This window comes from Crocuta crocuta, unplaced genomic scaffold (assembly GCF_008692635.1).
Source record: "Crocuta crocuta isolate KB4526 unplaced genomic scaffold, BGI_CrCroc_1.0 scaffold351, whole genome shotgun sequence".
Taxonomy (NCBI): domain Eukaryota; kingdom Metazoa; phylum Chordata; class Mammalia; order Carnivora; family Hyaenidae; genus Crocuta; species Crocuta crocuta.
In genome coordinates this window covers 995062-1017914 of record NW_027530853.1, presented here as the reverse complement: position 1 = coordinate 1017914, position 22853 = coordinate 995062, and the positions used below count along the sequence as shown (strand labels likewise).

At 50.9% G+C, this 22853-nt stretch overlaps 1 protein-coding gene across 1 annotated transcript in view; it reads left to right on the top strand.

The window, feature by feature from the left end:
* CSMD2 (CUB and Sushi multiple domains 2) overlaps positions 1-22853 on the top strand; it is a 543202-nt gene that overhangs the window by 257933 nt on the left and 262416 nt on the right. Inside the window, 2 exon segments of the mRNA XM_077769466.1 lie at positions 10368-10471; positions 13521-13633. Coding sequence (XP_077625592.1) covers positions 10368-10471; positions 13521-13633 — 217 coding nt within the window.

Here is a 22853-nt window from a genome sequence, read left to right as displayed (position 1 = left end):
AAAAAAAAAAAAAAAAAAAAAAAGACTGACAGCCCTGGGATCAGCCTTGGGAAGGATGAGAGTCACATCCTTTCTTCTGAACCAGAGCAATAGGAGGGAGGTCTGAGTTTTTGCAAGATCATTCTGGCAATAGTGGAGAGGATTTGAGAGGGATACTGGAGGGAATGAGGCCAGTTAGGAGGCAGAAGCAGTTACTCAAGTAAGAAAAATGGGGGCATCAACCAAAGACTTTGGAAACATGGATGGGGAGACAGATTTAAGAGAAATGTAGGGAATGGAATAGGACTTGGTGGCTGGCTGGATGTGAGGATGGGGGAAGAAAGAGGGTCTTACTCAACATTGTATCCAGAGTGACTAGCAGAGTACCTGGCACATAATGGGCACCCAGCAAACATTGATTCAATGAACAGATGAATAATGACTTGAAACTGTCTGACTTTGCCAAATGGGAGGCTTTAAAAGGAAATGAAAGAGGAAGAATGTGTTTTGCAGTGGTCAGGAGGAAAACGTGGTGCATTTGAAGTGCCTTTGTTTCACCCAGTGACATTTGGATATACCCGGTTGGAAACCAGGTCAGTCTGGGTTCAAGAGAGAGATGTGGGTGTTACTTCATCAGCACATGGGTAAGAATAGAAGCCTAAGGAATAGACAACAGTTTCTGGAGAGAGTGAAGAGAATAGGAAGATTCTGAATGGATATGGGAACACCATCCTTATAGATGAAAAAAAATACAGTGCAAGACACAGAGGAAGAGCAGTGTAAGGTAGGAGAATCACACCACAGAGGGAGGAAGAGTTTCCAACCAGAATATGTCTGACAGTGGTGGTGATGAACAATTCTTGTTAGGAAAAGGACTGAAAAGAGACTGTTGCCTTTGGCCTTGGAAGAGGACCTTTCAGTGAAGCTTTGGGGGCAGAAAAGCTATGGGGCAGGGAGTGAATGGATGGGAGGGGAGGCTCTAGGGACAAGGAGCTTCGACAGCCCTTTTGGTAAGCTTCAAGGTGACATAAAGGAAGGAGAAAGGGCATGAGAGGGAGGTAGGGTGGACAGGAAGTCTGGGGCTGCTCAGACTCTTGGTTTGTTTAGGATGTTGGAAACTGGAGTATGTTTGTAGGCTGAGGGCAGAGCAGGCAAAGAGGAAGAGTGAAGATGTAGAAGGATCTGAAGTAAGTGAGAGGTACATAAGTGAGAGGTTCCATTGCAAAGAATAGGTGAAGAAGGATGGTGTTAGGAGGAGAAGCTGAGGTTTTGCCTGCAAGTGTGCAGAGCAGGTCACATGTCCCTGCCTCTCCTTATGGTCATGAGATGATTTTTCATCCTAGGCACCAGATATCTGTGGATGTGAGGACTCTTCCTGGAATTCCACCTCCCTTAGGCCCTCTGCTGGCTGAGTTTGAGAGGGAGCTGGGAATGTTCCAGTAACTAGGACCCTTCCCCCCAGGAGCCATAAGAAGGTCCAGAGAGAAACGAAATGCTCTGGTGTGGAAATGGCCAAGAACCTATGTCAAGACACCAGCACTGACTGAGCACCTGTGGGCTGTGCAGCTCTGCACTGTGGGGACAGGAACTTAGTCATATTGGGAGGCAGGTGAATGGTAGGTCTGTACTCGGTAAACTAATAAAACAGTTACAAATACCCCTTCCATCCTCCTGGAAGCCTAGCATATTCAAGGAGAAGAGACAAGGCTCAGAGCAAGTGACCTGGCCTACTCCGGATGGCTCCACATTCTCCCTTTGATTGAGTTATTCTTGAGAAATGTCAGCCCCACCTTGGCCATGTGGGCTACCTTGGTCCTTATAGTCATTCTACCCACAATAATATTTCCAAAATTTGGTTAACCATCAAAAATACCTGGAGAGGCTTTGAAACACAAATTCCAGAGCTGTTTGAAGATATGATTCAGTGGATCTGGGTTGGATGCCTGGAACCTGTACCTTTATAGGGGGCCCCAGGTGGCTCTGACCATCCAAGCTTGTGGATAAACAGCCCCTTGCCTCGCAGCAAAGTGCACAGGGCCCACCTGTCCCTCTGTCCTCCCACTCAGGCAACTCTGGCTTCACCACACTGAACTCCTGATTCATAGACACACCTAGCCCTTTAAGACCTCTGTCCAGACACATCCTACCTGAGTGTGCCTTCCTTTCCCCTCCAAATTCCTGTCCCCCTTTGAGACCCAGCCCAAATACCCCTTCTTCTGAAAAGCCCTCCTAGCTCAACCAGGTCTTGGTTCTCCCTCGGTTCCTGTAACATTTCATCAGCACCTGTTTGTTGTCTGTGTGCATATCATGTTGCGCTGTGTTTAGAATCTCCTTCTCCCATAGCCCATGGGTGCCCTGAGAGCAAGGATGGCATTTTGTTGGTTCCTTCTTCAGTTAGCATGGGTCCTTGGCACAAAGAAGGAGCTCAGCAGGTGTTGGAATGTGCAAAGAACTGAGGGAGGAGACTGGTCTCTGTGTCAGGTAGCTCCTCAGGTCCAGCCTTGCCCACATGGAGCCTGGGGGCCTCCTCCTGTGAGGACCTCCTCCTGTGAGGACCTCTCAGTTGGGTCTCCCAGAAGACACGCCGATGACATTCTTGCAGTCAGAACTGAAGCCCAGACCCGCGTCGGTGCCCCCTGCCTGCACACATACTCCTTTCTTCTGTAGCTCCTCAGACATAGGATCCGATTTGCATGTGAACCTCACTGGATTCGAGCCAGAGAGTCAAGCCACCTTCGCTAGAGAGGAAGTAAAAGCAAGGCAGGGGAGACAGAGAGAGGTGGGAGAGGGAGGGCGGTGGGCCACAGAAGGGAGAGGGAAAGAAAAGCTCATGTTATGAAGTTCAAAGCCAAAGATAACTGTCTTTTGATTGTTCTCTCCTTAGGGATTACCGGTGTCCCTCTCCCTTTGTAGACGCGCAGAATTGAGAAATCACACCCCAGGCAAATGATCACTTGCTAGTGCAAATGTCAGGAGCACATTCATTGGCCCATTTGTTCACTCACTTATTCATTCAGCAAACATGTACTCATGCCCTGTCCGTGCTGGGCCCTGTGTGAGAGGCTGGCTCGCTACCAGAGGGGTTTCCCCCAAGTGCCCCCAAGCCCATTCCTCATGGCCTGATGTCTGGAGAGGGACGCTTTAATGGGCTGTGGCCTCGGTGTCCCCACACCCTCTCCTCTGTTCTTCAAGGCAAGCCCTGCCCCTCCGCTGGCCAGGATTCTCTGTGGCCCTCATATGTGCCCCATCCCCATGCATCCCTGATGCCAGCACCCGTCCATGTGCTCCTGTGTCTCCTCTCCTGGGCTGTGAGGTCTCTCGGGACAGAGGCCACATTTAGCTTGCCTGTGGCTGCCTCTCCAAAGGCCAGCACTTGGCAAGTGCATTTTAATGGTTGAATGAATAAGTGAATAAATGAATTCATCAGTCAGTGTGTGGATGAGCCAATGAATGGTTGAAAGGCTTTGTCACTACTCTCAGAGCCTCCAAAATTCAACCTGAGGTAGTGACCAAAGTTCTGGAACCTCTGAAAGTTCTCGGTCTCTGCCCCTGGGCTTTCTTTCCCAGCCTCCTCCAAAGCCTCCTCAAGGGTACTGGAGGCCACTCTGCTTCAACTCCCAGGGTTAAGGTCAGCCTTCCCACTGGCCTCCCTTCCTCCCCAACCTCAAGAGCTACCTGTCCAGCCCTGCCCTGGGCCCTCAGCAAGACCCCACCAGGAATCACCACACAAGCTGTGCCCAGGAAAAGGGAGTTCCCTCCCTTTCATGGAGCTAATGGTCAAACTGACAGCAGCACTAGTAAACCAAGGCTGGGTGGGCCAAGGTCAGCCCTCAGGGGCTCAGAGAAGTGCTCTGAGGCAGAATAGGGAAGTAAGACTAGAGCAGATCATGGTGGAAGGAAGCTCTGATGAGCTGGGAAGGGGCAGGTGAGGCCATTTGAGCCTAGGCTTTCCTTGCCAAGATGCTGAGCCTTACTCTGGGGATCGAGAGTTGGCAAACTTTTCTGTGGTGACAAAAGCCTTTCTTCAGAACCTGTAGCCAGTGGATTGTGATTGGTTCGGCACTGCAGAAAATGCCTGCACAGAAGCTTCAGCAAAACACACTTTATTCCTTAGAGACCAAAGGCCCCGAGGTGAAGAGTCCAGGGCTGGTTTTATAATTCATTCAGGGTCTCAAACACCTTCTGTTTTTCCCTCTGCCATTCTCCGTGTGCAGCTCTTGTCCTCGTGATCACAAGAAGGCTGTTCCACCTGGGTCCTCACATCTGTATTCCAGGAAAGCAAGGCAGAAAGTGGGGAAGTGCTCTGAGGGCTCCTCAGCTCATGTCTCATTGCCCAGAATTCTGCTGCTTAGCCATCCATCCTTAGCTCTGATGTTAGCTAAGTATGTAGCCGCACTCCGAAGTCAGAGTTCTGTTAGGTATGAGTAAACGGAGGGGCAGACATGGAGTAAACCACAGTCCATGGCTGTCACAGAATCCCCAAACATGAACTAGATCAAAAGGAACTGCTTTGGCTGGAGGAGGGCTCTGCCCACTCTGGCTCCCTCTCCACCTGTATTGGTGGGCACTGAAGCACCTTCACAGAACCCTACAGTGCCTAGGAAGTCGGTTTGAAAACTCTTGCTCTAGGCCAGAGATCAGCACATGTTTTCTGTAAAGAGGCAGATGACAAATATTTTAGGCTTTAAGGACCATGTGAAGTTTGTTACACATTCTTCTTTGTAATGGTTTATTTGTTTTTTAAATCTTGTAAAATGTAAGAACACTTCTTAACTCAAGGGGCCATACAAAAACAGTCCACAGGCTGATTTGGCCCAAGGACCATAGTCATCCAGCCCCTACTCTAAGGGATCCTAGGGCACAGAGCTTTGGGTACAGAGTGAAGGGAGCCCACAGGGAGGCTGTTACAAAAATTCACTCATTGGACAAAACTGTCTCAGGCTGAGTCTCTTGGATTCCAGCTTCCAAAACACAATGCCTGTGAGCAGCTAGATCCTCTGCAGCCTTATGGAGGCATTGGGCATAGGCTGGCGGGCCTGGGATCCCTGTCCTTTGGGAGGCCCTGGGCAGTGTTCAGGAAGCAAGGACTGGGGCGCCTGGGTGGCTCAGTAGGTTATGCATCTGACTTCGGCTCAGGTCATGATCTCAGGGTTTGTGAGTTCGAGTCCCACATCAGGTGACCAGGGTTTGTGAGTTCGAGTCACCGCATCAGGTGAGTTTGAGCCCCGCTTCAGGTAACCCCTGCTTCTCTCTGTCCTCCTCCTCTCTCTCTCCCTGTGCCCAATCTCTCTCTCTTTCTCTCTCTCTCCACCTCAAAAAAGAAATAAAGTAAAAAATAAGAGAAATGTTTTTTTTAAAAAAAGGAAGCAAGGATGGTCCTCCAGGACCAGGGTGGGCATGGCCTGGGTCTCACTCCCATCCCCCACTGTTCCCAGGAAGGCAGCTGTGTGCTGAGGTTATAGTCTCCAGGCTTCTTCTCCTTCTTGCCACCCCTGGGCGCTGTACCAGCCTCCTGGCAGGTCTCCCTGCCTCCAGCCCTCCCTTCATGCTGAGTTATAGCTTCCCCTCATCTTCACCATCAAGTCCAGACCACCCGCTCTGGCCTGCCAGGCAAAAGCCAACTGCAGACACCACCAGGCTGCTCTCACCCGTCACCGCTGCTCTGCCTTGACTGTCTTCCCTGCTCTTTGTTCCTATGCCGCTCACAGGATTTACTGAACAGAGATCACACCTTTCTCCACCCTGTGAGGCCCAGCACACCCCCCTCCTCGGGTACCCCCCTGTCATTTCCCCCTTCCTTGCCATCCCCAGCAGTCACCATCCACACCATGCTGGCAGCACTGGGATTCTGCTGCTAGACTGCCAGGCAAGCGAGGGAACTCTGGGGAAGCAGCTAGCTCGGTGCGTGGCACATGGCAGGCACTCAGTAACTGTCCTAGATGACGGGTACATCTACTTATTTATCTACTGGGTATAAATTGGGTGTCTGAGCTGTATACAAATATGGCTCTTTGATCATGCCTATTTCATGTGCTGCCACTCTCCTGTCTCGAAAAGACACTTTGAGAGTGTGATTGATGTGCATGTTAGTTAATGAGTCATTATAGGATCATGTCTTTAAACAAAGGCCAAAGAGAGGAGGGAAAAAAATGAAAGCATCAGTACATTGTGCACCGGGGGCCTGTCCCAAAACTGCAACGTTATGTCTGTTGTACAGTCTACTTGGTGTAATTAGCTTCCGCGTTAGGGTCAGATGCTCTAAAATGCAGTCCACATCCATGGCTGCTCTAACCAGTGATGTGAATCATTTTATGGCTCTAGGTTCCGACCTTCAAAGCAATCTTTTCCCATTATAGACATAATAATCATACACTGCCTTTTTGGGAGGTGGCTGGGTGAGCCAGCATCCTCTGCCCCAGGGCTGGCTGGAAGGGGGTGATGGTGGCAAGAATGTGCATCCAAGGCCATTATTCCCTGCAGAGGCCAGGCCCCTCCTCCTGCAGAAGGCACTGCCAGCCTTGACAGGATTTTGTGTGCAGCAAGCGTCTGCCACGCTGCTGGGATTCAGCAAAAGAGCTTAGGGAGGGTTTGAAAGGGTAAGTCATGGTCCCTACCCAATGGACCTGAGGCCTCACTGGGGCTGCTGTGAGACAGTGAGTGGTAGAGAGTGCTGGCCTCCTGCAGTCTGATAAGTCCCATTTCTACCACGTGGCCATGTGATCTTAGGCAAGTTGCCTAACATCTCTGTGCCTGGGCTTATAGTAACTACTGTTGTGAGTAGACCTGAATTGATGCATCTCAAGTGCTCAAAACAGAGTCGAGCATGCTGTAGGGTCAGGGCTTGCCGTGAAGAACTCTCCTAAGAAAAGATGATCAAAAACTGTGATTAGGTGTCTCAAAGAATCTCCTAGACCAGGGGTTGCCAACTAGCCTTGCTTATTTTGGTAAATCAGGTTTTACTAGAGCGCGGCCATGCCCAGTCACGTATACACTGTCTGTGGCTGCGTTCATGCTACAACAGCAAAGGTGGGTAGTAGCAACAGACATCATATGGTCTGCACAGGGGATAATACTTACTCTCTGGCCCTTTGCAGAAACAGTTTGCCAGCTTTTATTCTACATGGTAGCTCCTATGGGGGACCGGGAGCCTCACAATCTGTCTGTGCTGGACAACCGGGAGAGGTTTGGAAAATGTTCTCTGATTTAGCACTATCTGAGCCCCTGGAATGTGCCTGGCACATGTAGTAGAGGAGCAGGCAAACAGATCAGTGCCAGTATAGCGGGTAAGTGCTGACACATAGGTGAGGAAGGGTATTGGAGCACTTGGAGAAGACGGGCCTCAGGGATGAGACATTGCTAGGGGAGCCCATGGGGAAGGGGAGGGGTCTGTGCAAACCAGAGTCACAAATGGGCCAGCTGGGGGGAAGCCTGGGAGCTCAGGGAGCCACACAGACTGTACGGTGGGGAGGGCAGCAGGGAGCAGATGCCCAGGGCTCCTCCATGTGTGTCTGGCTGGGAAATGGTGACATTAGTCTTGTGGGACAGGACCAGGGAGGTTGAGAAGGGAAGGAGGTTCCAGCCCAAGCTGATAGTCCTACAATGGATGCCTTTGGCTATCAGGGAGTGTGGGGGGTGATCTTGCCTGGCAGTGGGAAAACCAGAGGGTCTAAGGCATCCCCACTCACTGTTGACAGTTACCTGTCATCCCCTCTTTCCTAATGCATCCCAGCCACTGCCTGCTGCAGACACACATACCCCCCTCACCCACACACTGCTGCAGCCCAGACATCACTCTCCTGGTTTCCCACAAGCCCTCAGTGCTGTTGCTGCTAAAACAAAAAACACATCACACCTTTGCTCACAAATCATCCATCATTTCCCCTTGTCTTTAGGACAAAGCCCAAAGCCTTAGCACGACAGACAGCCTTTCCTACCCTGGTCCTTCCACTTCCTCCCATCACCAGCCTTCACTTCCTTCTGCGTTAAGCCACTGCAGGTCGGTTAGGAGTCTCTGGACCTTTGCCCATTCACCTGCTACTGCCTCTGCCTGCATGGTTTTCCCTTCCTCATTCATTTGGCAAACTCGGGTTCATCTCCCAAACTCAGCCCGGGCTTCATTTCTTTTGGAAAGCCTTTCTTCCAGCCAGTGGCACTCATCTCCTCCACCATCTTGTTCTGTATTCTAGGGTCTTCTTATGACAGAGATGTTCCCCTCTGTGAATGCCATGCCCCGTGCAGAGGGGCCCTCAGAAATGGTAGCCAGGCTGATGAGTCAGCTGCTGGCCTCTGAGGTCCCTGAAGGCACCCTGGGGTGAGGCCGTGCCAGCACCCTAGCAGTCTGTGGGTTTGCACAGAGGAGACCTGCATAACAAGGAAAAACCATCCATGAGAATTCTCTACTCCTTGGGTCACAGAATAGAACACGAAGGAACACCTCCAGCCTCCCTACTGGGAGATGGAAGATCTTCATCAGGTTGGAACCACAGATGAATGGCTAAAGAAGATGTAGGGTGCGCGCGCGCGTGCACGCTCACACACACATACACACACACACACACAGTGGAATATCACTCAGCCATAAAAAAGAATGAAATCTTGCCATTTGCAACAACATGGATGGAGCGAGAGAGTATAATGCTAAGCGAAATAAGTCTGTCAGAGAAAGACAAATACTATATGACTTCACCCATACGTGGAATTTAAGAAACAAAACAATCATAGCAGGGAAAAAAGAGAGAGACAATCCAAGAAACAGACTCAAGTACAGAGAACAAACTGATGGTTACCAGAGAGGAGGGGAGGATGGGGGGAAATAGGTGATGGAGATTAAGGAGCGCACTTGTCGTGATGAGCACCAGGTGTTGTGTGGAAGTGTTGAATCACTATATTGTACACCTGCAGGTAATATTACACTGTAGGCTAACTAACTGCAATTTAAATAAAACCTTGCAAAAAATGAAACAGATAAAAAGAGGCCCAGATTAGCCATTAGGAGTGGTGCCTCTCTGTGTCCTGTCTTCATGAATGGCACCACCATCCATGTGTTTGGAGACCCACAAGTCATCCTGAATCCCACCCTCTCCCTTGGTCCCCACATCCAGTCACAAAGCCCTAAATATTGCTAGGACCTGTCTCTCTTTTCCAGCACCCCCACCCCCTTCCATCACTCCCCCAGTTGAGTACAAATGCCTGGAACAGTCCTCACCACCTCTGGCCTCACTCCTGCCACATCTGTTTCCACGTGAGCAGCCAGACTGATGTTTTTCTCAAACACCCATGTGCCCCTGACACCCATTGTTTAAAACTTTTCTACCACCACTCTCTCAAGATAAACTCCAACTCTTTGGGACAAGGGAAATTATAAGACCCTTTGGACTCTGCTTCAGGAAAATTTCTCAAGTTCTGGACCTTCCTGAGTTACCTCCTTGCACTGAAGCTGCAACCACATCATCCCCCAGAGTGAAACAGCTAGCAGGTGTGCTCAGTGTGTGGAAGCTTCCGTCAGTAGTGAACACTTGTTCTGGAATGTCCCATCTCTGCCACAGCTCAGGCCCTGTGCCTCTGGCTCCTCGGAATGAACCCTCCCACTCCCAGCAGCCCCCTGTGGCCTGACCGTCTTCCATAGCCTTCAGAATCCTCAGCACCAACACATACCATCTTCCTCCTCCCCCCACAGGCTCCATAAGCCACAGGCCCCTCTGTGCATCTACAGCCCTCACTGGGGACACTGATCACTTGGCATGGTGGCTCTCCGTGTACTTTGTGTCTCCCCCGCTCACCAAAGGCAGGGACCATGCTCACTGTTGAAACCCCACCTCCTAGACCTGGCATCTGCTGTGTGCTTAGCAAAAATTGTGGAAAGCAGGACTGAAACAGAGAAGAACCTTGTTGAAATCTCCTTCCTGGAACATTAATTTATCTAACAAGTAAAAGAGGGTAGAGAAAAGCAGACAGAGGAGAGGCTAGGAGAAAATTCTGCTCCCCAGGTCCCTGGGGGTTAGGTAGTAGAGATGCCACATGTGGCCTGAGAAATTGCCACCAAGTCCAGGGGATTTCTGTGCATTAAAGCATGAAGAAAGAATCTAATCTTCTCACAGGCAGCCAGATGTGCCTGATGTTGCCATGACAGTCCCCAGAATTGGCCAGATGTGCTGTGAACATTCTTGGAAAACATCAGGGGACTCCAGAGACTATGGCCTGGAGAGAAATAGTTTATGTTCCAAAAGGTGGCATGGAAATGCTCAGTTTGGATCAGGGGTTGTGCGGGGTGGTATTGCAAGAACTCTGGGAATCGGGACCGAAGAAGAGAACTTCTCACTGTCCTCACAGCTGTACAAGTGTCTCTCGGCAGCCCCTGCCTGCCCCCTAACCCCGTGCTCCCTCCCCAGGTGATCAAGCTGGCCTTTGAGGACTTCGACTTGGAAAGGGGCTATGACACCCTGACGGTCGGAGACGGCGGGCAGGACGGGGACCAGAAAACTGTCCTCTACGTGTGAGTGAAGCGGGGCTGTGGTAGGAGGGTGGGAGCACATGACCCTGGCCCAGGGATGGTGGGGCGGTGCACCGTGCCCTGCCTGTTCCCCACATGCCTGGCCACACCGTGTCAAGGACCAGGGTCTGCTGTGCTGCTGGTCTGAGCCTCTCTGTTCCAGAGCACTGGCCAAATTCTCCCAGGAAGTTTCTCAGGGAGCAGGGGGAATCAAGGTTTCATGTGTATGCCTGGGGCATTTCACATGATGGTCTGCTTCTGCCTCCCACCAGTTTCTCCTCAAGGCCATGTCCATCCATGGCCATCTGACTTGAGACAGAGACAGTGGAAGTGTTTTGCTAACCTCCCCACAGGCTCAGAACTATCTGGGAAATGGATGGTGTCAGCGATCTGGGACCACATACACATAATGGCCACATTTCCTGAGCCAAGAAAGACTAGTATCATGTGGTCTAGCCAAGGGAGAGGATAACATTGGGCTGTCCTGGGATTCCATTGTGTTGGGTCTTGAGTCTGGTGGGGGCATTAGCTCCTCCTTTGCCCACCACCGCTAACATGACATAAAAGCAGGAAACCACTCCGGTTCAGTGCATGCAGCCCAGCACAGACAGACTGAACTTGCTCATCTCCCCTGCCCAGATGGGGGGGTGGGGGGAGGGGAGGGAAGAGGGTTTCATGTACACCGAATATCCACTGTGTGCCCAGGCACGGGGAAGGGAAACTTCACATCAGATACCTCATTTAATTAGTTATTATCCCCATATAACAGGTGGGGAAACTGAGGCCCAAAGGTTGCAAAGCTCGTTAGAGGCAGAACTAGCCCTTGAGTTCATGCCTTTTGATTTTAGTCAAGGACAGCATCCCATGCCATACCTCTTCCCGACCAGGCTAGCCCCAGGCTCACACCCTCTGATTTTAATGCTGAAGGAGAAATGGCTATTCAGGAATAGCTTCCCTGTCCAAGAGCTATTCTGTTCTGGGCACTTCCCACACCTTCCCCACACCTGCCAGAGAAGATCCTGTCAGGACAGTTAAATGACTCATGACATTACCCTCTGAATCAGGTGATGTGGCTGGGGCTTGGAATCTCTTAAAAGAGAGAAATGGAATGTGAGCCTGAAGGACATCCCTTCCCCCCTGCCTACTCCACTGTATTCATCAGGGTTCTCCAGAGAAACAGAGCCAATAGGTTGTACACGAGAGCAAGGATTTATTTTAAGGAATCAGTTCACACGATATTGGAGACTGACAAGCCCCTAGATCTGCAGGGTGAGTTGGCAAGCTGGAGACCCAGGAGAGCTGATGATGTAGTTTTAGTGCAAAGGCCAGCAGGCTCCAGACCCAGGAAGAGCTGATGTTTCCATTCAAATCCAAGGCAGGGGGGAAAAAAATAAGCATTGTCCCAGCTGGATGTCTGGCAGGCAGGAAGAGTTCTTTTTGTTCATTGAAAGACTTCAACTGATTGGAAGAGACCCACCCATATTGGGAGGGGCAATCTGCTTCTGCTTTAGTCAACCTACCAATTTAAATGTTAATGTCATCCAAAGACACCTTCACAGAAACAGAGCAGTGTTTGGCCAGATATCTGGGTGCTCCGTGGCCCAGTAAAATTGACACATAAAATGAGCCACCATACCCCCTTACTTCTGTTGGTGGATCTGCCCTATATGGTACATCACCTCAGTGTGCCCAGAAGGCCAGAATCCCAGTTCTGTCTCTTCCCAGGACAAAATCTCAGGGCACTTTGTCATAGAGAGAACCTTCCAAACAGCAGAGCTGTTTGTTGTATGTTAGAGATCATACAACCCAAGCCCCTCATTTAACATGAAATTAAAAAGCCCAGGGTGGCTCAACCACTTGCCCAGGTCCCCACAGCAAATGAATGGCAGATCCAGGGCTTACAGCCAGGTCTCTGGATCTGTCTTGTTTGGGTGAGCTCCCAACAAGTTCTGTAACAGCTCAGTGCCTCTCTCCCACATCCTATCTCTTTAGGCCAATGTCAATCTCAAACTTCAGAGAAACACTCACAAAACACTTGGACTCCTCTTTGTTGTCATAGTTGGGTCAAACAGACTCTGCTGCCCTAGAGTCAGGAATCAGCTCTGGCTTGGCCTCAGTCCTTACTACAGAATGCCAGCACCCTAGTGCAGCGATGTCACACAGGCCAGACTGGTGTCCCCCAGGTGTAGCTCCACCCCCATAGCACTCATGTCATCTATGCAGCCAACTCAGTGGTCCTCCAAATTTCGAGACTCCATAATGGAGCAGAGATTAAGACCCATTGATCCGATCACACCATCTTCAACCAACCCCCGATCTGTGCTGGTGATGTGTCTGGTCTCAGCAGCAAGAGGAAGCCAGGTTCCTTATGGAAATCCCAGCCTATGCAGGGGACTCTGGCCCTTCCACTCTCCAACAGGTTGACCTTGGGAAAGCCACTGCCCATTCTGCACCCTGCTCTCCTCATCTGTACAGTGGGGATTACACAATCCCTACCTCCCTGGCCCACTGGGGTCATTAAAAAGATAATAGATGGAAAATTGTCTGGTTTGTTTAGGTGTTTGGTAAATGTGACTTGAATCAGAATCCTCCCCAAGTTTAAACTCTGTTATTCAGAGAAAATGTGGCCCCAGAGTGACAGCTGCACTTTAAGACTTGCTTCATATATGGAATGGAAAGAGATGTGTCATTCAAAGGAATGCCTGGGCTCCACCTGCAGGAATGGGTCTCTGTCTGTGTCTTTTCCGCAGTGCAGTTCACATGAGAGCTGGAAGGTGGCAGGAGTGTAGACACTCCTTCATTAGATCTGACTGTAGCTCTCCCTGTCCCCTGAGAAAGCAAGGACACGGATCCCCTTCACGAGCCCAGGGGCTAAATCCAAGTCCCACCTGTGGCTGAAGGGGAGAGGTGGTGAGTCTTGCTGCCCCTGGAGCTCTCGGCTCCAGAGTCAAACACTGTGAGGCCCAGGGTTTGCCTGAGTGGCCAGGGTGTCTTGTCCTTCAGTGGGGTGCCATGGTGGGGTGCACTCCTCTAAGTCTCTCTCTCCTGACAGCCTGACAGGTACGTCGGTCCCGGATCTCATTGTCAGCACCAACCATCAGATGTGGCTCCTCTTCCAGACTGACGGCAGTGGCAGCTCCCTGGGATTCAAGGCTTCATACGAAGGTAATTGTCCTTGGGGAGCCAATATACTCACCATGGAGTCAGACTTGGGGTCTAGATGTGGAGTCAGCAAGCCCTGGGTTCGAATCCTGGTTCTGTCCTGCACTAGCTTCCTGTCTCCTTAGGCACAGTATCCAACTTCTCTGAGCCTCAGCCTCCTTCGTGCAGTGGGTCCCTTGGATTGTTTTGAGGATTATCTGGGATAAAGCACTTGAAGCGTAGACCACACAGCACCAGGTGCATACATTAGCTCCATCAGCAATTCATACCTGGCTTGCGTAGACCTTTAAAAGAGCCCCTAAATTTTTGGAACCTCGATTATTTTTTTATCTTAAACTGGAGGCAGTAGCTTCCCAAGCTCCCATATATGGGTCACAGTGATGAGTAACTGCGCACAGGGCTGGGGACACACACACACACACACACACACACACACACACACACACCATTGGTGGCCTGAGGAAGATACAAATGAGGATGGCCTGAATCTACTGGGAATAAGCATTAAGGGAATAGCAAACCCTGGGCCCAGGAGAGACCACCACCATAAGCCTTCTGTGCAATTGGTGATAACTGCTAATGCCGATCCCCATGGAAAGGGGAGCAAAAGCCAACTCCCTGGGCATTTGGTCAGGCACATTTCTTAGGTGGCAGAGCCTAGCCCAGCACTAGGGGAGCCGATACCTCAGGTCCAAGCCCCTGCAAGGGGTCCACACTCTGCTAGTGAGACAGAGGAGAAGACACACAAGCTATTACTAAAGCGAGATACCTGTGGCAAACAGCCAGTGGGAGCACAGAGAAAGAGGCATTCATCCTTTGTGCGGTATCAGGAAAGGCTCTATCAAGAAAGTGAGCCTTGAGTCTCAGTGGCTGCCAGAGATGGGGCAGGGGATGAGGGAGAGAAGGTATTTCCCCACCCCTATCCGGAGACCTGGTAATTCTACATGAGATGAGTTATGGGGAACAACTCCTCAAGACTCTTCTGCTCCATGTGTCCCCCGCCCCCAGGGACCAGGACTTCTTCCTGTACCAGGACCTGTGCTCTGTCTCCAGACTGGGTACACAGGAGGTGCGTTAGTTTCCCACAGACGCTCTGATAAAGGCCCACAAACTGGGGGACTTTAAAGAACAGAAATATATTCTCTCCCTGTTTTGGAGGCCAGGACAGTGGAGGTACTGTTCTAAGAATGGGAAGCATGTGTTGAGGTGACACAGAACAGCAGACAGAGAACACCTACGGGGTGACAGGTGTGCGGTCCACGTCCTGGTTCTCTCACTTTCTAGCTCCATGCCAGGTCAGGGAGCCTGTCTGGCACTCTGTTTCTTCCTCTGTGACACGGATATAATAATATACCCTAGGTCACAGGGCTTCTGTGAACAGCAAGTTTGATAAAGGATGTGAAAATAAGAATTGCACAGCGATTATGAGTGACAGGTAGTTAAACTAACAGGCCTTTGGGTACACAGAGTTACATACATGCAGCTGGGGGGCAGCGGAGGGAAGTCAGGAGACCCCAACTCAGGGCCAAGCTCTGACACTCAACCCCTTGGAAAATGGGAATGGATTTGGACTCAGAGTTTCAAAAGTTTCCCCCATTTCTGAAATTCTCTGCATGTTCAGCGGTGGATGTTTCCAGAAGTGGGGAGAAATGATCCTGTGCCACCCACATGCCCTTAATCTGTCCATATTTTATCAATAGCATGGATAAGACATAAATAGTATAAGCCAGAAGGGGACAACAGTATAGCAGTCAGCAAACAATGTGCAGGAAGACGTCGATGGGGCGGAGCGATTACCCAAGTTACCAGGATCAGATGAAGTGGGAATAAATACCACGTTCTCTGTTAGGGTTCAAGAACTTAGCACCTGGAATTTACCTCAGGGAATTCGTTGTGCTTTATTCTGTTCTGAGGAGGCATCGAGAATTGGGCTTAACTGTGAGGACACGGAGGGAGAGGGCTGAAGTCAAGGGCAGTGACAGACCCCCAAAAGTGTATTCAGGAGAAGAGTGGACTCAGGAGAACTGAGAGCTGCGTCTAAATAGTTGAAGGGCTGTCACTTGAGAGAGAGGAATTAGCCTTGTTCGGTGTGGTTTTACCAGAAAAGAAAGGGACAGAACATTGAACACCCCCGTTATGTGTCGGGAGCTTTATGCTGATTTTCTCAAGGTTTTCAAACAGTGTCATTCAAAGACTTAGGGTACCCTCAGGGACCACCAGGGTCGGGTTAGGGGGTGCCTAGCAGGGAGGCCTCTGCCACTGCCTCTGTGTCTCCTCCATTCTTCTGTTCCTTCTAAGCCTCCTTTTATGAGGGGATTTGTGGCTCAACACCAGTTTGAGAAACTCTTGCTTCATCTTAATCGGTGTGACAGCTAGCGGATGCTGCCCTTTTGTACACGAAGAATCTGAAACTCAGAAGGACAGAGTAACCTGCCCGGGGTCACACCAAGTCTGGGACCTAGAAGACCCGAGATTCGACTCCGTGTCTCTGGCTTCAAAGCCCACGATTTTACCCCTGTCTCCAAAGTGACAGAATTTCAACCCCTTATAAAATCTTTATAGAAGCCAAAAAGCTTTGCTCCAGTCAGATGGGCCATAGAGCATGAGCCCAGGCTCCTCGTCACTGATGCTCAGGGCTTTGTTCGTGAGTTCATATGTCCATCCCACCCCGCCCAGACTGATTATCCTGTCCCGTGAGCAGCATGCCGCTGGGGGCTGAGCCTGCAGCAATGAGCCACCTGGGCCAGAACAGAAAACCAAAGCCATCTGAAAACATCCACTGTGGTAATGCTAGTCACAGACTAGGGGTCAGCAGGAGCTTGGACCCCTGGCAGATCAGAAAGACAGTCTGGGCATTTACATATATCGCCAACCCACAGGGGCCATGTGGGTTCTGCTCACAGAGGCAGCCGGTTCCGTGAAGAGGGAATGGGGTCTGGAAGTGGGCCAGACTTGGTGAATCCTGGCTTGTCCCCACTGTGGGACTGGCCAAGTCATAGGATCTGTCTGAGCCTCAGTTTTGCACTCAGGAAACAGAGATGATCATGGCGACCACAAGCCTTATGACAAGAGTGAAATGGGATCACAGAGAGCTCCTTGCACGGTGCGTGGCGCAGAGACATGCCTTCCCCGGGGGGCCACTAACGTTCCCCTGCACCCAAGCCTTCCATGATCAGCACTGTTCCCCTCTCCGGGGCGTGTCCTCTTCTGCCAGAGCACATGGCTCCTTGCCTGTCCTGCAGGTGGCCTGGGCTTGTGCTGCTAGGCCTGGTGCTGGGTCCCCGCCTCCCGCCTGCGCTCCGCACCTGGCGCCCCCACTCCCCACACTGGCCAAGAAATGAGATGGTTCAGTGTGACCACAGTGCTGTAGGAAGTGGAGGAAGAAGGGGCGGGAGGTCACTGAGAGCCTGGAGGCCTCATAAAGAGTTTGTACTTTGTCCACAGGGAAGAAGAACCCATGAATTCTTAAATGTAGGGATGGGCCAGCCTTTCCCTTCTTGTCCTTTTATTTGAGGGTAGAAGCCATCAGGCTCTTGCCTTCATGGTGAGGAGCCCCCTCTACTGTGCATAAAGCTGGGTCTGTTCCTCCTCCAGCCTCCCAGTGTGACTTCCCTTCCTGGGAGCTTTTACCTCCTGCAGGGTCCTGGGTTCTGCCGTCTCTCTGGCTGGCCCCTCGCTGCCCCTGCAGAGCACGCCTTTCTCGGGTTCTCTCCTCAGTTCTCTGTCCCCTTTTATCTAGAACCTTCCACAGTTAATTGCATCCACTCCCATGGCTTCCATCTCAGCCTAAACACTGGTGACTTCCAAATCTGTTCCCCATTTGCAGTCTTCCTGTGACACATTTTATATGCTTCTCCCTCAGACACCTCAAACCCAAGGAATGCCCATTAGTCTTCTTGGGCAGATATAACAAAATACCATAGTCTGGGGGCTGAAACAGAAATTTATTTTCTCACAATTCTGAGGCCTAGAAGTCCAAGATCAAGGTTCTGGCTGATTCAGTTTCTGGGCTGGGCTGGCTTCAGATAGCAGCCTTATCACTGTGTCCTCACAGTGAGAGGAGGGGGCACAAGCTCTCTGGTGTCTCTTCTTATGAGGACCCCAGTCCTATCGGCTTTGGGCCCCACCCATAGGGCCTCACGTAGCCTTTATTACTTCCTTAGAGGCCCCATCTCCAAATACAGCCACATTTGAAGTTAGGACTTCACTATACGAATTTGGGGGAGACACATTCAGTCCATTATCGTCACCCAAACTGAGCTCACCATCTCCACCCCCACACCACACCCTCTGTTCCAGTGTCCCCATGTTCATGAACTGCACCACCATCCATGCCATTACTGGGCCTCATGTCCTCCTCTGCAGTGTCCCAGCCCCTTTCTCACTCCGGTGGCTGAGGCCCCCATCACCTCTCACTTGAATGACGGCCCAGTCCTCCCCCACCCACCATCAGCCACACACATCACAGTGATCTTCCCAGGATCCACATCTGGCAGAATTCTCTGCTACTTAAATATTTATCATGACTTCTCATCACTCTTAGGGTAACCATTCACATGGTACCCAAGGTTCTCCATTTCTGGTAATTCCAAGCCACGTTCTGGCTCCTGTGAACCCATAGAGTGCCCAGTGCCTGGCACACAGCATATGTTCAGGAAAGCTCTCAGATTAAGGTATAATGACTTTCTACACAAGCACAATCAAACACCCTTCCTCCACACCCTCTCTGTCTCCTCGGAGCCCACTTTATCACCTCCCAGAGCTCAGATGCAACAGCCAGGCATTCTCCATTGTCCCCCTGGCTTTGGGGTCTGACAAACCCAATTTGTAACCTAGTTCTGCCATTGGTTCTGTGTGTGGTCTTAGCCAGTCCCTCTGTATCTTTAGCCTGAGTTTTCTCACCTGTGAAGGTGGACTGATAAACAGTGATCTCATAGGGGTTCTGAGAACTCAGTGTAGTGAAGCTCCCAACACAGGGCCAGCATTTAGGAAACAGTTAAAAGCCTGCCCCCTCTCCTGCTTCCCTAGGCCTGCAGCACCTCTCCCAACCTGCACCCATGGCCCAAAGCTTCAGAATGACCTCCGTCCCCATCCTAGTCCTTCTTTTATCTGCTTCTGGAGAACTCCATACAGACCCCTTGGCTCGGTGATGGGAGGATGTAGATGTTCCACAGGTGGCATGAGGCTTTTTTGGGCAGAGACCACCCCTGGGCACTCCTGGCCCATTGTCATCAATATGCCCTCTGCCCCGGCTCAGGTGAAGAGAAGCTTCCTTGGGGCAGGCAGTGACACCGCAGTATCACCTCCCTCCCCTCATTAAAAGTGTGAGCCCCTGGGTGGGAAAATTGGGGGATTTGTTTTCTAGAAATTCTTCCAGTTCTGCTTGTCACAATCACAGGTCAGGGGAGGGGAGGGGCTCAAGTTCTGTCAATATCTGAGTACTTGGAGCGTGGAAACTCAGTCCCCCTCCGTGGGGGCAGCCAGCTGTAGGAAATGCATTCATAGTTGCAATTGCTTTGCTTCCCAGTAGAACAAGAAATATTTAAGGAACAGGCAATTAGCACTTACCAGAAACATTATAAAATTACATACAACTTGCTAACAAGTTTTAGCATCAATCTGGGAGTCTCCTCGCTTCCTGACTCAGAGCCTGGAATCTGGCAGCCTAATGTTAAATCTGGGGATTTGGCTGGCACAGGGGAGGAAGGAGCTGAGACCTTGACCCTAGAGATAATGAAGGAGCAGGGGGTAGAGATTATGAAGAAAGGATGCCCAAGAGCGGGGACTCATGTCAGAAATGAGGTCACTTGTGTATTCAACATTATTTAAGCTCCTATTATGTGCTGCAGACACTATTCAGGACATTGGGGCCACAAGACAATCTCTGCCTTCACCTAAGTCACAGCCTATGTTCAGTAGAGTCAACAAAGTTGGAGAAGATAAGGAAATATCAAGGAGGCAGGGTGGTGGGGCAGGGGGAGGGCTAACCTTGCTTGAGGGCATCAGAGAAGGCTCCCTGGAGGGACAGGTGTCTGGAACAGAGTTGTGTAAAGGATAAGAACAGGTTGGTCTGAGGTTCCTGGGAGAGAGAGAGAACATGAAGTCTGAGAGCGAGTAGGGAAAACGCCGGCAAGACTAGCTGTCTGTCGCCAGCGCCTCCTTCCCCTTCCCTAGAACTTAAGGCTGCTGGTAGGCACAGGTGCACTTCCTGAAAGTGATGGCCTCAGAACTGGGCTGGAAAGAAGGCCGAGGACAACAGACCAGCATCATTGGCACCACTCCTTTTCGGACCCTGTCTTGTTTCAAGCACGAAGCTATTTTCAGCCTCCAGTCAGCTCTATTCAGGACACCTCTGCTTCTATGTTATCCCCATGAGCTGAGAGGCCCCAACTTCCCAACTTCAGTCAGGAATAACAGCAGGCATATTCCTAAGCCACTCCCTGAGTTTCCATGAGACCCTTAAAGCTTTCTCAGGCACGGAGAGCTAGGGTTTAGCTAGATGCAGGCAGCATTGCCTGCTGTCAGGAAAGCCCAGTGGGATCCATGCTGTACCCAAGTCTGTCCTGGCCCCTGAGAGCGGGGGGTTGGCAAACAACAGAGGATGCTGTACCATTAACATTTGGCAGGCTGCAAGCGGTCTGCAATAAACTGGCATTATGATACTGAAGAGAAAATTGGCAGGAAGTAATTTGTCCATGAGATATGCTCTCTAAATACATGGGCTTTTTGCAAATAGCGAGCTCCAGTTTGGGGCTAATGCAAACAGCTTGGAGGCAACCCCGATGCTCTGTATGTCCACACTAACCCCCCCCCATCCCTAACCTCCTTCAGCTGTGACATCCCCATGGTAGTGTTGTGGAGGAAGGAGATGGGGAAGGGAGAATGTCACCCACTTCATCCATCCACACTTCCACCCCATTTGTGACAACCTTTGCAAGGCAATACACGAAAACCCAGATGCACATGCAAACAGATACACTATGTCCCTTGCCTCCTTGTACGCTTCACATCAGAAGCAGAGAAGTGGAGTGGGATGTGATTCTAAGGAAATCCATGAGATCCAGGCATGGCCAGGATTATCTTAAGCACCAGAGGTGGCTCGGTCACTCGAAAGGGGTTTGTGCTAATTGAACAATGGGTCTGGGCCACATAGTATGCATGAGACACTCTCCTTGGTTCTGGAGATACAGAGGGAAGAAGGGATGGGACCCCTGGCTTTAAGGAACTGACAGCCTCCAGGACAACACATAGATGACTCATCAGTCATTGAACCAGGCTCTTCACAGTGTCCCTCGCACCCTGTCTGTGGTCTCATCTCTCTTCACCATCACCTCCTGCCACTGTGAATTTCCAGTTTTCCAGATGCTACACTCTCTTCCTCCATTCCTCCTTCCTGCTTCTTTCCTTCCATCCTTCTCCCTATCCACCACTCGTCTTCCTGCAAACGTGTATTGAATGCCCCATCCATGCCTCCCACTCTGCTGGTAGTGTAGACTCTTCAAAAACACTGTCTTGATCCTCCAGAAACTTTTCATTTAACACAGAGAAATGCATGCCCTAAACAACAGCAAAGGAGCCATGGCAGAAAACTGTCCAAAGGGCTGGGAGTGAGAAAGAAAGATCCCCGAAGTCTGCCTGGGTGATTTGAGGGAAGATCTCAGATTGGAAAGAACTTGAGCTGATGCTTAATGGCAATTCCTCGTCCAACAGAGGAGCAGGGGGCATTCATTCAGGAAGAGAGGACACAGGTGCCACGTGAGAGCCATGTGAGAGCTGGCTGGGCTCTGCCAGCCACAGGGTGGTAATGACTATGGGGAAACACCTACTGGCTACCGGTTATATGCCATGTGCCAGGCATTTTGATAATTGTCTTATATACATAAGCTCATTAAATCCTCAAAACAACCCTGTAAGGTGGGCGTTATTACCATTTCCATTTTACAGATGACAAAAATAGGGCTCAAGGAGAAGTAGAAATGTGCCCAAGGTCTCCTACTTATATCAGAGCCAGGATTTAGATCCCTGCTCATCACGATTGCACTGTTTTGCCTCCCCACAGGCTGCTCAGTTTGGGGACATATAAATCTCAAGGTCAGTGATGGCCAAAGATAAGTCTGGAGTGGGAGGGGGGAAGCAAGGTCCTGCCACGCCAAGCAGTTAGGGACTTAATCTGGGTTTTAGGCAGCCATGAAAGAATCCATGTGCGGGGCATAGTAATGATGGGGTTTTTCTTCCTGAGCCATCTCTGCCTGCTTTGCAGAGTACAGAATAGAGACAAGAGGCAGGGGACCCACTCTCGCCTAATGCCACCATTCAGGTAGAGGGTGGACTAGAACGGTGAAAGAGGGGCCGGAGAGCAGAGGGTGCTGGGATGTTTAGGATGGGGGCCAGCATGAGGCAGTTAGTGAGGCTGTGGGTGGGGAGGGGAGGCCGGATCCAGGCTGATCCCCAGGTGTCCAGCTTGCGAAGGCTCTCCGCCGCTCCCAGCCCCACTGCGCTTCCTCCTCTGCTCTCCCCAAAGGTGGTATGGTCAGGTGCATACCTCCTCCCCTGCCCTCATCACCCCCCTTGTACTTACTTCTGCACCCGTTTGACTGTGACTCTCCAAGGCCAGGGACCATGGGTCAGGCTACTTTCTGTCTGTAGTGCTGAGCATGGCACTTAGCACAGTTTCCACACAGTACCTGTTAGCTGGACTCGCACACTCGGTAATGTTCTCTGTGTTCCTGAGTCAATAATTCCTAACCAACGCCCACCTCTGTAGGACTGACATTCCAGTAGATAAGAAACAGGGGAGCCAACCTGGCAGGCCGCAGGAGCAGGGGGGTGGAGTGGGTGAATCATTCTGTCCTTCACACCCTCCAGGCAGTAAGCAGCTTGAGGGCAGAGATTCTTGTGCTTTGTTCCCCACTGCTGTACCCCCAAGTGTCTAGAACAGTAACTGATCACATGAATCAGTACTTACAAAGGTCAGGCAGTGCCATGATGGAAAAGATGGGAAGCCAGGAGGGGCAAGAAAATGGGAATCACGTAAGGGGCGTCGTCAGGGAAAGTGTCTCTGAGGAGGCGGCCTCTGAAGCTAATCCACAGCATGACGAGTGGGCCACGTGAAGAAGGGAGGAGAGGAGGCGGTGGCCCAGGCTGAGGGCACAGTGACTGGATGAAGGGACAAATGAAGTACCACCCCTTTGGAAAGGCAGCAAGTCACAGCCCAAGCTTGGAG